Consider the following 16,486-nt stretch of genomic DNA (forward strand, 5'->3'; position numbering starts at 1 on the left):
AATGATAAGCATCTGTGTTTTTTCCAATTTTAAAGAAAATGATTTTATTATTTCATCCTTGAGAATGGTGTTTTCAGGTTTCTTATAGTTACTCTTTATCAGGATAAGAAGATCTTTTTCATTCCTGGTATACGAGGACAATTTCTTTTTAAATCATGCTGAGCTTTAAGCGATGCTTTTTCTGTATCCATTGTAGTCACGATATGTTTTTGTCCCTCTCTTAGTTTGTTAATGTAGTGAATTACATTAATGGATTTGCTACTGTTGGACTAACATTGATTTCCTGAAATAAACTATTTTTTTCATAGCTATATACAGTGCTGGACTGTTTGCTAATATTTTGTTTGGGATATTTGTATCTAATTATCCTTTTCCTCATAGTAAGCCTTTCTGGTTTTGATATCAAGGTTACACTGGAGGCACAAAATGAGAAGAGGCGTGTACCTTCTGTTTCTGCTCTATGAAAGTGCAGATGTAAGACTTGGGTTACCAGTGCCTTGAGTGTTTGTCTGACCGCATTTGTAAGACCATCTGGGACTGGTGTTTTCTTTGTCGGAAAAGTTTAAATTACTGATTCTATTTCTCTAATTGTTGTAGAATTATATGGTTTTCTTCTTTGAGTCATGCCTTTAAATTTATATTTCACTAGGAATTTTTCTGTATCCCCTAAATATCAAATTTATTGGTATAAAAGGACATTTAGTATCCTCATATTTTCCTTTCTATTGTGAAATAACCACCATACAAGTGTATAAAACAGACATCTCATTAATTTATTAATAGTCAACCTCATACCCTCCAAAGGTAACCACTTTCTTAACTTCATAATAATCATGACCTTGTTCTTCATTATAGTTTTTACTCCTTAAACATACATCCCTAAATACTATAGGGTTTATTATTAAATAAAAATAATAAATATAATAAACAGTGCTAAACACTTTTACAAATATCTACCTGGGAGAACTAATGTCTTCACGTTATTAACTTCCATTCCATGAATATGTTCCACCTCAGGGTTTATTCATCTGTCCTGTTGAGAATGCAGATTAGTGTCTGCTTCTGTTTTTAAATCTTGTTTCTTGCCGTGATGCTTAGAGGACATTTGCTTTGCACTATCAGATTACTCCCCTTCAATAAGAATGGAAACCTGGTTTCATCTGGTAAACTTTCTTTATGCAACTTTACAAGAGGTGGTACGGGGTGGTCTAGTTTGGTGGGTCAAAATGTGTTCTGTTAATGATTACATGAGTCCCTGTTTTAAACATTTCTAACCCAGAGGGAAAGGAAATGATTAAATATACTCATCCATTACTTGGCCAGATGAGGAGTCTGCTTGGCTGGGAGTGGGGGTTGGCGAAGAGGAAGGTTAGGGAAAGGAAATAACTAGGCAGCAGAAAGCTTCTTTTTGGTGAGTGGACTTTTTTGCTGTTTTGCGGGGCAGCCTGAAGTTACCTGGAACAATGTCCCTTTCTTTTTTTTATTATTATTTATTTATTTTTTATTGCAGTAACATTGGATTATAACATTATATAGCTTTCAGATGTACATCATAATATATTTCAAATTCTGTGTAGATTACATCATGTTCACCACCCAAAAACCAATTATAGTGCATCCCCTCACATGTGAGCCTAATCACCCCTTTTGCCCTCCCTCAACCCTGCCTCCCCTATGGTAAGCACCAATCCAATTTCTGTTCCTATATGTTTGTTTGTCGTTGTTTTTATCTTCTACTTATTAGTGAGATCATATGGTATTTGACTTTCTCCCTCTGACTTATTTCACTTAGCATGATACCCTCAAGTTCCATCCATGTTGTCACAAATGGCTGGATTTCATCATTTCTTATGGCTAAGTAGTATTCCATTATGTATATATACATCTTCTTTATCCATTCGTCCCTTGATGGGCACCTACGTTGCTTCCAAGTCTTGGCTATTGTGAATAATGCTGCAATGAACATAGGGGTGCATGTATCTTTATGCATTTGCGTTTTCAAGTTCTTTGGATAAATACTTAGCAGTGGAATAGCTGGATCATATGGTAGATCTATTCTTAATTTTCTGGGGATACTCCATACTGCTTTCCATAGAGGCTGTACCAGTTTGCACTCCCACCAGCAGTGTATGAGGGTTCCCTTCTCTCCACATCCTCTCCAACACTTGTTGTTTCCTGTCTTGTTAATTATAGCCATTCTGCCCAGAGTGAGGTGATACCTCATTGTAGTTTTGATTTGCATTTCCCTGATAGCTAATGATGTTGAACATCTTTTCATGGGCCTGTTGGTGGTCGTATATCTTCTTTGGAGACATCTTTGTTCACATCTTTTGCCCATTTTTTAATTGGGTTGTTGGTTTTTTTGTTGTTGAGATGTACGAGTTCTTTGTATATTTTGGATATTAACCCCTTATCTGATATACGGTTTGCAAAAATCTTCTCCCAATTGTTAGGTTGTCTTTTTGTTTTGTTGATGGTTTCCTTTGCTGTGCAAAAGCTTTTTAGTTTGATGTAGTCCCAACAATGTCCCTTTCTTTAACTGGATTGTCTCTTCCTAAGGAGAATCTTTCATTAACTCCCTCTCCTTTCCTTATTTATATCCTTATTTATTCACATGTAGGCTTGGAGTGAGAGCTCTCTTCTGCTCTGAGGACTGGCATATAAAGAAGCCCACAACATTGAGATCTCCCCATCCTCCACTCCCATCCACCAGCTCCATGGCCCACCCTTGCCTTCAGCCCTCGTCAGTCATATACATATTGAAGGATGAGCAAAGAGAATGTGTCGATAGATAGGATCTTTGGAGAGAGCAGGGCTGCTGCTTCGCACAAAGCAAGGGGGCACCAATCATAGAGAATACAGGGTGAAGGGTGTTCCCTGGAGTTGTACAATGCAGGAACTTGGGAGTGATAAAAGTGAGGAATCACGGTGTTTGACTCAAGCCACTAGTAAACTGGAGTCGCCATTAACAGAGATGGAGAAGGCTGTGGGAAGAATGAGATTGGCGGTGCTTGAGGGATGATGAGGAGGTCAGCTCCGGATCTGTTTAATTCCAGAGGCCATTAGCCATCCAGGTGGAGAGGTTGAATGGGCAGTGTGACTCTGGAGGGCAACAGAGAGTCTTGCCTGGAAATATCAATTGGGGAAATCTTTAGCATATGGATGGATTCTAAAGCCAAGAGACTGGAGGAAATAATTAGGGGAATGAGTGTGGATCAAGGGTCAGCAAACTATGGCTTCAGCCAAATCCAACCAGCTGCTTGTTTTGTAAATAAAATTTTACTGGAACACTACTGCTCTCATTCACTTATAGGATCAGAGTGAGAGGTTTGAAATCGAGATTATAGACGTACTATAGGTTATTTTAATACAGTCCCTTGCCCAAGACTAACAGAAATTTTGCACAGATTCCTGATTCGGTTTTTCCTAGTTATACACCCTTGATTAAAAATCTGTCTGCCGTGTCTGATACTGGCCACACATCACTTAGTATTGATCTTGACAGAAAGAAAGTTAAGTGCTTTACATATAGCAGACTTTCATGTGTACACTTTCAAGAGGCCAGTGGGATTGTCATCCCCATTTTACAGATGGGGGCACCCAAGTGTACAGAATGCAAGTAATTTAACCAAGGTTGCATAACAAAGTAGTGAATGGAGCCTGGACAGAGCTCAGATCCTTCTGTCTCCAAAGTATTTTCTGAATCACCTCCTTCTTCTATCACCTGGTGGACGTGTGGGTTCAGAAAGGCTGAAGGGCAGTCACGCCACCTGTTAGTGGCAAAGCCAGCATGTCTTAGCCCCGGGTCAATGTTCTTTTTACCACACCACATAACCACTTCACAGGTCAAGAAGTCCTTTTCAATGAAGCAAACTAATTTTCTTTTGATTCATCCGGGTTTTGTTTTGGTTTTTTTTCCTCTCTCTCATTGTGAAAAGACTTCTGGGGGAAAGATTCCTTTTTTGCCTTATCTTCTAATTCTGTGTCACTTTACCCTTCATTTTTCTTTATAATTCTTTAATGAATCCACATATTCCCATTCCACAATTTCATTTCTTCTTCTATGTAACAGCACGGAACTTTCCATCCTTTTGACAGAGTTCTACAACAAAGGTTAATTACTTTATAATTTCATTCTCTTAAAAAAAAGCGCACTAAAATTGCTAATTTTAACTGTGCTTCTTGTCAGTAAGTTCAGGTAAATTCACTGTAATTAAACCAGATGTTTTCTTGTGCCTAAAAGCCAGGTGGTAATTTAAGGGAAATTTTCATTTCAACATAAAGGAGGACAGAAGGTGATCCAGGGAAGTTTTCTCTTCTCCTTTCTTCCAATTCATTGTCACATCTGAAAAGTGGCGCTAACATGGTGAACTTGGAGGGTAGTTGTGAGAAGTAACAAGTCAGCTTATGTAAAAGCACAGAGCCCTGCACAGTCAACAGAAGTTTCCCTTCCTACTTATCCAGTCTACTCATTTGTTTTTTTTTGCCTCTTCAATCCAGGTGCCATATTTATTGATTAGTTGGTTGTCGTTCATATAAAGAAGCTCAGAACTAACTTAAAAAAAATCAAAATAATTTGAAAATTGTTCAGAGGCCACCAGAACCTGTAAGTGAGTCTTATGGAGAGAAGACAGATTTAGACAATTTCAATCCACTTGTGTTTTCCAGTCTTGATGGAGAAAAGGTAATCTTTTTCTGGATAAATTTTTACATCTTCAGACACCAAATACCTTTTTAATGGAACCATACAGTGGTGTGTTAAAAGGCGTTTCACAACTAGCTTTCCAGAAAACATAAAACACTATGTGTTTGCCAATTTCCATGGTGTAAATATCCCCATGATGGCCAGTTTCGAGAAAGAATGTGATGTCACTGAACTCAGAGGTGGGAAGAGAGACTAATGATTAGCTCTAGCAAGCCAGTATGACTTGGTTTTGAAGATTGCTAAATTATATTCCACATATCCTCACTTTCTTAAACAGTGTGTATGAACAGGGCCCTGTGATATCTTGAAAGATACACGAACTTTGATGTCAGATATTCACTCATTCAACAAATAGCTGATGAGCACCTGCCAAGTGCCAGGCAGACAATAAATACATATACATAGGTGTGTGTGTGTGTCTCTATATATGCGCATATATATTTATATGTGCATGTGTTTCAGATAATGCTAAGTGCTATAGAAAAGAAGTAAAGTGGAGAGAGTGTTAGGGAGATTTTGGCCAGGTATAGGACTGTATATTAGATAGGGTTAGGGGAAAAAAATCACAGATAAGATTTTGGGGTTTATTTATTGGCTCTGCCATTTGTCACTCGGTAGCCTTGGACAGGTTCCTTAAACTCTCAGAACCTCAGATTTCTCTTCCACACAACTGTATCAATAGCACCTACCCCACGGTATCTGGAGATTAACTGTGTGAATGAAGACACCCAGCACAACGCCTAGCTCACAGTGGGCCTTTGGAAACCATAACTGCATTTCTCCTTACCCTTCATGATATCTCAAGGTCATCTTTGTAAATGTCAAAAATGTACCAAGCTCCAATTAAGTGATGCCTTCAGGACTCGCTAAGGTGTGCACAGCTTCTCACCCTTCCACTAAATGACCGTGCAGTGCGTTACTTACTGCCTTGTTGTTACTGCCTTTTATACCTTTCCTCTCACTTTCCTCTTGTCCTGATTTTATGTGTGACATCTTGTCACGATACGTGTACCTATCCCTAGCAATATGCATCCTCCTTCTAGCTTCCTGTGACCTGAGAACCCAGATGATTCGTCTGTTAGAAATGCATCGAACATACAGGTGCTCATTCCTCAGCTATGTCAGTCCTCCTTACAATTCAAGTACATTTACTATATTAGAGGAAACAATATGTCTTATATGTGATTAATCATGTTACATATCAATTATATTAATATAGTATATCCTATATTAATTATAATCATATTTTATATAATTATTATAAATTATATGGGAGCCTAAATGTCCCTATTGTAAAATAAGAGAAATAAAAATAACACTGTTTGCTTTTTCACATTTGGTGTTAAGGTTAAATGAATCTACATTGCTGGTGAAAATGTAAAATGATACATCTTCTGTGGAAGAGGATCTGTCAACATCTAACGAAACTGCATATGCATTTACCTTTGACCCCAGCAATCCCACTATTAGGAATTTACCCTGAAAATACGTCTCCACAAATACCAAAGAGCTTCTGCACAGGGCTGTTTGCTACAGTACTATTTGTCACAGGAGACAATGAGAACGACCTGAGGATGCACAGGACCCTGCTTGACTAAACCATGGTATAGCCGCATAATGAAGTCCCATCCAGCTATCAAAAAGAAAGACACAAATCTGTACAACCCCCTATGGAGGGATTTCTAGTATATATTAAGCGAACAAAAACATGAGATGCAGAGTATATCTATTATGCTATCTTTTATGTAAAAAATAAGAGAAAGAGACATTTTTCCTTTTTTGCAAAATGAACTATAGGAAAGATAAATCTGAAATGAACAAAAATGGTTACCTTTCAGGTGTGGATAGAAACAGTGTGAAAGAGATAGAGGTGGTGACACTACTTCTCTGAGTGTACTTTTTTATATAGTATTTACTTTTGAACCATGCAACTGTTTTGATGTTAAAAAACAATGAAATTAAATAAAAAGGACGGGGGGGGGGGAGGGCAAACCTTAAAATAGAAACAAATGAACCTAATTGGGTATCAGATTGATAATATAACCATTCAGAGAAAACAATGAACCTTCGAACAGCCAGGATTTTGGCTGCCTAAGGAGAGAAAAACTGCATAGAAAACCTTTAACCTAACCTCATAGCTTTCGTGTTTGTTAGAGTGATTGGCATTGTAATTCTGAAACTATTTTGTATGTATTGCAGGATGCAGCAAATGAGAAAATATGCGGATGCTGGGAACCAGGGTTCTCACTGTGGGAGAAGGGAGGTATATGTATGGAATGAAGCAAGCACAGAAGAATCCTGAGATGCTGGATTTGAATGAGTATGAGCTCATGATTTAAAACAGATAATTCATATTCTTTAGCTCTACCCCCTTGAAGAGCCTAAAGGCCATAACACCCCACTAAGAACACCTAAGATATGTATCTTAGCGCCAAAATACCACAACCCACTGAAAGCAACCAGAAATCCTTAGATGAGCGGTTGACTTCAGGTCTGCCCCAGACCTGAAGATCTAGTATCAAGGTAGTCTAGAATATTTCACTGTGCCAGAAGCAAGGAAGACTGATGAGAACATGTCAAAAGGACCTAGGAGCCAACTTGAAGGGACTCGCACTAGCCATATTTGAGACAATTCGAGCATCAAAAAGAACAATAATAGTAATGAATTTTAATACATCAAGTAAAAAAAAATCTATGAGTGAATATAGGGGTACTAAAAATGGGGAGAGGGATGAGGAGAGAAAAGCTCTTCTATAAGTAAGAATGCTCATTAATACATTTAGAGGGAATGTCAGGTTTAAAAATCACCCTTTCGTAAATACTAATGTAATAATTGATTCAGGTGAAGGTTATCAAGGAGTGCTAAAACCATTGTGTGAAAAGTTCCTGGGGTCTAGGACGCTCACAGGACCTGAAAGTATCGATGCATAGATTAGCTGATTTCCAAAGGGAAAAGGTCCCTTTTACAGTGCAGAGATTCGGTGGTCTCCATCTTATCTAAGTGACCAAATGGAGCATCACCGGTAGAGGCTCCCTGACATTATGTACCGCTTGACATGGTACAGTGAGAAATATACATCACCGATCCATGTAGCATTTTTGCCGAAAATGTCTCATATTCTGGTTTTGTCACATAAAATCAGGCTTAATGTTACTGGAGATGTAAATGTGGATTTTCTGATTATTTTTAAGTGAATACTAAATTTCTTAGATGTCCTATGGTATTGTGGATATGTAAGAGAACATCCTTATACTGAGGTCATGTACACTAAAGAGATTAGAGGTCAGGTGTCATGGCTTCTGCAATTTTCTTTCAAATAGTTTAAAATATGATGTTTTTAAAATATAATATTTCCATATCATATAAATTACACATATGTATCGTATATATATATATATATAAAAAGAAAATGCAGCAAAGTGTTAACAAATGTTGAATCTAGGTGAAGGGTTTACAGATCTACTTTGTACTATTCTTTCAATTTTTCTATAGATTTGAAACATTTCAAAGTAAAATCTTGTGTATGAGTCAATGAATGGAACATGCCTATGTGTTCCTAGCACAGTGTAGGCACTCAATAAATGGTAGCCAAAATGAGACCATCATCAATACCATTTTTATCTTTCAAGGCCTCCTCTATGCCATTTCATAGTCTTGGCTGTGGTCTGGATAAAGGTGGAGAAATAACCACTAAATAAGTGAGCCGTGGTTTTGTCTGAGACATTTGTGAAGAAGAGAGAAATAAAGAACCCATTTAGTCTCCTATCAACAGCTGCTTCCCAGCTGAAGCAACAGGGCTCAGTGGCCACGAGCCTCTCTCACCAGCCGTGGATTACTTTGCAGGCCCTCAGAGGCACTGGGGTGCTGAAATTACAAATTCTACAAATTCCCCAGAAGACAATTTTGTTGCACGGATGAAAGCAGCATGAGTCCAGTCAGCTCCATCTGAGAGGTTGTTCTTTGGCTCCCAGAGGGGGGTTTCAGTTAATCGACTAGAGCCAGGCACCATCCTCAGCTTGTCCTTGAGGTAAATGAGATCCCAGCAAACAGAAATGGTGTTTCTCCCCTCTTTAGAAGGAACCTAATTCTGGCATACAGAGGAGGCCTGTGCTGTTTGAGACCATCCTTCAGCTTAGTGGTTCCAGAGACAGGGCCTCAAGACGGCTACAAGACTGAGGACTGGTGTCCTGTATGTTGGTGTTTTTAATATGATAAAGTCCACATATCTCGGTAGAGTAGGAATTGATGTTTTATTAATGGTTTTTAATTAAAATTTAATGTCAACGCATTGCTGCTCTCACGTTGTTTTGATAGAGGTTTTGTGATTTTTTCCTGGTGACAAGGAGGATAAAGGGAGAGGTTAAGACATGCCTTAAAGATAAGACTTGGGATGTGCTGTCGCACACATAGGTGATATTCAAAAAGCAGCCCAAGGTGGGCCCAGCATCCTCGAAGAAACACCTTGAGTTGCTCCTGGGCCAAACCCTATCATTCATCTCTGAGTCCTGAATTTTTACGCTGCTTTTCAACAGGGGCTCCTCCCTGTCTAACAACCAGGGGGACCCCAGGAACGCTTGTCACTAAACCACCCTTCTCGCCCTGACTCTGCTTCTCAGATCAGGTACCAATCACATTGCCACTCCTCGAGAGTCTATGTCATATTTTCTACAACCTTGTGGAGTAGATGTCTAGAGCTCTCGGGGGATTTCCTAGGACATGTGGGTGATTTCCGAGTTTCTTGTGCTAGAGGAGCCTTTGTCAAGAAATTTTTTTTCTGGATTTAGTGCAAATATAGTAGCACATTTATTGAAAACTTACAATCTGCTGGGCATTTTTCTACTGTCTTTGTATACCATCCCTTTTAGTGAGCACAACAACCTAGAAGGTAAGTACTATTATCATCCCCATTTTAGAGATGCAGAAACCAAGGCACTGAGAGGTTAAGTGACTTGTCCCAGGTGCATTTGGCTCCAGAGTCCGCCTTCTCAAATAGCGCACTCTTCTACCTGCTGGAAGAAGGGGCTGTATGTTTTTGAAACAACGGAGCCAGACCTAGGGAAAGGTCTGGCAGCTTTATCAGAAGCCAAATCCAGGGCCACAGCCCCTGGGCTGCAGAATAAGGGCAAGAAGGAATGCCCAACTCCTTCTGCTGGAGGCTGGATGGGAGTGGGTTCATAGGAAGTAGAGTGCTCAGATCACCTGGAGAAGTTCATCCAGGGGGAGCTGTACCCACAGAAGACTAAGGTTCATTGAAAGGCAGGAAGGTGGGGGGCCAAGGTGACAGAGGCTAAGTCCCCACTGCTTTTGCTACCTAGAAGCATGGTCTGCAGGGGCTGAAAAGAAAGTGGCTGCAGGGGTGACTTTAAAGGGGGTCAGGAAGGGCAAACCCTTCCTGTGAAGGTATTTTCTTTGTGTAAAACTTGCAGTTCTAGCATAGGACTTAGAGGGGACTGAGAATCGGGGGTCCAGGGGAAAAGAGGCTGGCGCTCTTTCCTCTGTCTCCTTACGGGAACTTGCAGCTGAAGATATGGATCTGGATCCCACCAGGGGCCATCACTCAGGGGTCCTTGGACTGACTTATATGAAACAAGAGTATAGAGAGGATTGCCACGGTAGAGGCTCTGCTTTGAGGTTCTAAGGCTAATCTGTGTCAAGTGGGGGTATTTTCTTCATGTAGCTGACAACGACAGTGCTCTGCCCAGATCCCTTCTGATCTCTTTGTACCACTTTTGTGCCCCTTGATCTTTTGCCTGCACGTGCAAAGAGCCAAAAGTTCCTGACAATTTACTTTCCAATCCTCCTTCCCCATCCTAGCCCTAAACATTGGCCGGCAGTTCCCTTCTCTGATTTGAAACAAGAGTGATGCATACCTGCCCTGTGGAGTTCTGTAGGCTCAGGTCGCAGACCCCCTTTGCTGGACTTGGCCTGAAGTTGTATCTTGGCTTTTTCTCCTTCCTTGTCCTGCTTCCCTCACTCCCTTCCTAGTCTCCCCTGAGAACACTTCCTTAATCAATCACTTGCACACAAATCTTCACCTGAGAGTCTGATTCCAGGGAACTCACTAAAGTCACCCCACGGGGCCAGAGGCAGCCTGGCTAGAGGGAAAGCTGAAATAGGGCCATGGAGAAGTGTTTCCTAATGAAGTCTGAGAGCTGGCAAGTTGTTCTGTTCTGCCATAAATAAGATAACTGCTGTGGTGGAGTTACATGGTACATGCAATGGGAGCCTGAGTTGGAACACCCACGTTGGCTTGGGGCAGTCAGAGAAAGTTTCCTGGAGGAAGTAGCATGTAAGCGAAGACTTGAAAGATTAATAGAGCTTGTCGCACAAACATGGAGGGAAAGGCCATTCCAAGCAGGAGAAACGGCATGAGCAGGGAGGGAGGGGCGGGAAAGGTGATGTGTTCCAGCAGGTACACATGGCTCTATGTTCCTGGAGTCTCAAGTTAAGAACCAGGTTGGAAGATAAACTGCAGGAAGCAGACATCAGAATCTTGTAGGGGTGGAGGGGGGAGTGGTGGAGTGGGAGGAATGGAGGCCCCCAGGCTGACTTTATCTTGAGTGACTAGATGAAGGTCATTGAGATGAGGAACACCGGGAGAGAAGTCAGCCTAGAAGAGCTTAGTTTATTTTTGGATACTTTGGGTTGAGATGCCTGGAGGACATCCAGGTGGGAATTCAGTTCTGGGTACATTCAACGTATGCGCTAAGCTCTTTATATGTACTTTTTGATTTTAATTCTTAGAGTCCAGAGTTGTCTGACTCCCAAACTCAACATGTTTAAACTGTGCGATCCATATACACTGTCTCTTTCAGGATGCATCAACGTGGTTAAACGTTGGGCATAGAAGGTGGTATAAAGTGAGAAGAGGGATGGGGATGTAGAAACGTCAAACTTGAGTGTGTGTCTGTGGCAGAACTACCATTATCCATGGGAACAGCGCCCCCTGGAGTTGTGTAATACACAGCCTGCATGGTCCTTTATTGAAGACCTTGGAAAAGAGGCAGATACAGAGGGGGAGATTAAAGATTCAGGAAAAATTAAAACCTCATAACTGACAGGTATGGCCCCGTGAGCATGTCCAACATTCTCCATTCCAAAATAAGCACGCCTCCCTCACTCACCGTCCTCCTCCGTCTGCACCACCAGCTCCTCACTCTCCATCCGGCCCTCCGGGTTGGACAGCAGCAGCCTCAGCCGGATGGTCATGAATGGGCGCAGGCCACGCAGGGTATAGTGGGAAGATGTCTGGATGACCTCCTCAGCCTCATACTGCTGCTGGTTGAACACGTACTGGTACTGCACCGTGAGGTTGTAGCTGTGGCAGCGGGTCACCGCATAGCCAAAGGGCTCCCACTGCAGGGTCAGCTGCCGGGCTCTAATGTCCACAATCTCCACATTCTGTGGGCCGTGCACTGGATCTGCAAGACACACATGCAAGACACAAAGGCTCTCAGGAGACGGTCAGGAAGGCGGGGTTGGGTGTTTCAATAAAACAGAGGAGACCAGCACTTCAAACTTATCTCAACCACTCAGCCACTGCCTTCATGATTTTTGCCACATAGAATGTAACTGAATTAACATTTTTCTGTAAATCAAACTCCTTTTTCTTACTTAAATACATGCATCTGAATGAAAACATAACTATATAAAGGGAAAACCTGAATCACTTGCCATGAATAAATGTTAACCATGTAAATAAACCAATAAATAAACCATAAAAATAAATGCAAATTGTTAAATTTTTAAAGGTTCATCAGGGTTCCACTAAAAATCATCTTGGGGACCACCAACAGCATACACAATACTTTGGGGATATACTAGTTTAGAAGGTTGCTAGGGTTCTGACCTGCCTCCTTACGTTTAATCCGGGCACATCCTTTCCCCTTAGGAAACCAGCCCCGTATCTTCAGTTAACTGCACCAAGGTGCCCAGGCTGGAAATTGAGCCGCATCCTCAACACACAGCACCCAGTCTATCCACATGGTCACTGTGACCTGTTGACTATGCCTTGGAATTTTCCTTCCTTTCAATGACAACATACTCATCATTTCTCAGCCTCCTATGACAGCCCTCAACCCTTCTTCCTCTCCTCGCCACTTTTTTCCAAACAGGCCCCTCCAGGGACATCATTCTAAAAGCAGATCTGATCACCCTAATGCTGTCTCCTACTCCATCCCTCCCTACTGATCTTGGCCCCAGATCCCCATATATAGCATGGGCTATATCTTTGTTTATTATGAATATTCTGTTTATACTTTACACAAATTAAATATGTGTTTTTGTACAAAACAGAGTATAACAATCAAAATAATTTTTTTAAATCCCCACGTATAAAGCTCATTCTGTAAGGTTTAGGCATGTGTTATGATAGAAGCATAACTTCTTTTGTGATCAGCATCCCCATAAGTTCTTGTGTCACGTTCTCTTAGCCAGGAGCAGCTAAGCACAGGCTAGAGATCAAATCAGTATATTTTCCCCCATACCACCTATAGGACCTACCAAGTTATACAATCTCTTTGGGTCCATTTTTGTTTTATTCGTAAAATGGTGATGATAATAGTAGCTAACTTCATTGGGAGGGGAGCAGGAGTTAAATGAGATGTGGTTTGAAAGCAGTTAGAACTGCACATGAAACTTAAGTATTTGATATATGGTAGTTTTTCTTTTGCAATAATAGGAATATAATAAGGCTTCATATGCTTTATCTACACTGAACATATTATAAGTGGCAGTGCTGGGTAGCATCCTTACGCAAAATAATGGATTCTATCATCTCTCCGGTCCCTTCAAAGCATTTAGGGATAAGGCTGCTTCTGCCAATGCAGCAATAAGAAAGGGATGGGGGACTTGATGCCAGCTGAATTCCTTGATTGGTCCCTGTGGGGAAAATGTCCTGGACTTGTGTCAGAGCCTTACCAAGGAACATACTTCAAAGTGGTCCTCTTTTGAGAAGGATGCCCAGAAATGTCAGGGAGCCTGGCAAACCTGCCCAGATCTGCTCATGTGCTGCTGGGGAGAGTGGACAGCATGGCCCCAGCCCAGCTGAGAAGTTCACAGTCACTTTTATAGCCCCATTATTCATGCTCACAGGTCCTTTGTGTAAAGGAAAGCCAGCATCCCAAAAGCAAATGGGTGACTTTGAAAATGTGACATTGAACAAGCTGTGGCTGAGGATGCATTGTGCTGAACCCACGTGGAGTAGGAGGTGAAAAGTACGGTCCCTATAGTTCGGGGTTATGATCTGGCGGGGCTGCCACGGCTGCTTGGTTTAACAACTCAGGACGCCATGAGAACAAATGCACAAGCACAGGGATAGTGAGAAGCTGCTTGCTTGGGAAGTCCAAGCATTCCCACGAGCCTTACCCAGCTGGAGCCTTTCTGCAAGTCCAGATGCTAGAACTTCCCTAGCTGGGAGGCTGCCCACCCTGCTCAGGATCCCATCTACATTCTTCCTCTGGGTGTGCCTTCAAAACTGATGCCAAATCCCAATAAGATAATCACCCGCACTCATTAGAGACAAGAACAGGAACATTTATGACCCTTTTAGGTCCACAGCTAAAACCTCATTTTGTCAAACATCTTAAGATGTGCCACAGCCCAATATGCCCTTAAAGCACAAACAAAACAATAATAACAGAACACCATTGATGGCCAGCAGCCACAGCATTGGGTTCTACCACCTGCATCACCGTGCAACCGTGTAGGGAGGGCGTGTCAACCCACTTTACAGAAGAATAAACTGAGGCCCAGAGAGGCCCAGGAACTTGAATAGAGTAGCAAGGTCCACAAGTATGGTTTTGAACTTGTGTCTGTCTGACTCCATGCCTAGTATGTGAAGTCAGAAGATGGGCCTGGCCACAGGGGCCTGGAAAGAGAGCCTGTATATGCTGTGTATGCACCCCGAGGAAAGAGGACACAGCCTCTCCCACTGCTCTCCTTCGCTCTGCCTTTCCCCTCCTGCTGGTGTTCAGCAATCCCCTCTCCCCACCGCAGTCCTCATTCACTTTGCCTCTTCTGTGAAGACTTCCTTGCTGAGGCCCTGGGCAAAGGTTATGGCTATTTCTTTCTCCTTTTATTAACTGTTTCCTTATATATTAATCATTTTCCGCTGTGACAGCTTTTTAAAATCGTCCCTGCTCACTAGGATGTGAGCTCCTTGAGAGCAGGGGTGCTCTCTGCTCATCACTCCAGCCCACGTCCACCGCAGGGACCTGCAGAGGAGGGTCTCGGTAAGCATCAGCTGAAAGGATGCTCTGTTTTGTAAATCTCACCTAAACCTGTGAGGAAAGCATCACTAGCCTCATCCTGGAGGAAACCAGAGTGAGGTGAAAGGATTGGACCAAAGCCACATAGTGAGTGGCACAGCGGAGATCTGAAGTCCTTGAGGGGCCAGCAGCTCTGTTTTCTCTGCACTGTGACACCATGAGGGACTGAGACGAGGGAAAGCACATAAACATGAGGCATGCCACAGTCATCAGGAATCTGGGGGAACCTGGGGAGAATGTAAGAAAGCCTAGAACTGTGAGGCAGAAATGGCTTGGTCCTCAGGAGCCTGAGGTCCTCCTGAGGAGACGGTGATTTGGAGACTTAATCATTTAGTGCTAAGCTGGCCACTGGCCTGTCTTCCCACCCCTCGTCTCCAGCTACTACAGTGTTCTCTCCACAGCTCACCCGTGGAGGAGTGCACAGAAACACTTTCTGCTCCTCTTAAAGGAAGGGGCAGGCAGGGGTGCCTTTTCAAAGAGGGCAAGGGATGTTGCAAGCCTGCTACAGAACAAAGAGATTTTCTCCCAGAGAGGGAAGGTCAAGACATGGGAAAAGTCACTTGGTCCCTCTGAAACACATGTGACTGATTGTCATCAGACAGGCCACAAGGAAAAGTGGAGCCGGGCAGGGAACAGCTTGAAGCCAGACTCTCACGCTCACTAGCTGTGTGAACTTGAGCAAAGACACTTCATCTCTGAGCCTCTATTTCCTCGTCCATAAAGTGGAAATTATTGCAGTAATCTCCGAGGGCTGCTAATGAGTATAAAATGAACTATAAAGAGACAGAGAAAACTACCTCTGCCTAATAGGGGGCATTCCTCTTGGAGAGAATGACCTTTCCTGGAGAAACGTCTTGGGAAGCTTGTTGGAGTGGAAGCTGCATTCTCAGAGCCTTGGGATCAGTTGTGGTCAGCCTTCAGAGGAAGAGAAAAATGAATTCACTGGATGCTGGGTTTGAATAGGAGAAGCTGGAGGTGAACAAGATGGCAGAATGTTGGGTGGAGCCCAGTGTGACTGTTCTTCACGTGACGCCTCGATCTTCAGCAAGGTCCTCAAAATACCACAAAATGGTTTGTCATGACTGAACTTCCTGCAGATTCTAGAAAGGGCTTGGATCTGCATGCCTCACTTGGGCCAAATAAGATGCCACATGGGAACACAGGGACCAGACGCAAAGGGGACTCAAAATACATCCATATGTGTTACCAACAGATGATTTCGGGATTTCCCAAGGCTATGGAAATTAAGAGGTTTAAGAAATCTCAGTTCACGTGCAAATGGCAAGAAGACCTCTGGTGGACCTGTGAGTTGGATATGTGTAGGTGAAAGTGTTTTGTAAGTTCAAGAACTCCCCTTCAAGAAAGGGGAAGGCAGCGGCTATTTACCAAGCTGTAACTCTGGACGAAGAACTTTCACGCTGAAAGCAGCCCTCTGGCACAGAGAATTGAGGCCAACAAAGGGACATGACTGACTTAGGGCCACACAGACAAGTCCTCAGCTCTGGGCTCCCC

The 16,486-nt window shown here is 42.5% G+C and overlaps 1 protein-coding gene across 15 annotated transcripts in view; it reads right to left on the reverse strand.

Moving 5' to 3' along the window:
• Positions 1-16,486, reverse strand: part of PTPRT (protein tyrosine phosphatase receptor type T) — a 1,011,807-nt gene that overhangs the window by 358,553 nt on the left and 636,768 nt on the right. For all 15 annotated transcript variants that reach the window (XM_070485956.1, XM_070485943.1, XM_070485942.1 and 12 more), the window contains one exon: positions 11,831-12,127. In XM_070485956.1, the coding sequence (XP_070342057.1) occupies positions 11,831-12,127 (297 nt within the window). The remainder of the gene's footprint in view (positions 1-11,830; positions 12,128-16,486) is intronic.

Source organism: Equus asinus, chromosome 15, assembly GCF_041296235.1.
Source record: "Equus asinus isolate D_3611 breed Donkey chromosome 15, EquAss-T2T_v2, whole genome shotgun sequence".
Lineage (NCBI taxonomy): Eukaryota > Metazoa > Chordata > Mammalia > Perissodactyla > Equidae > Equus > Equus asinus.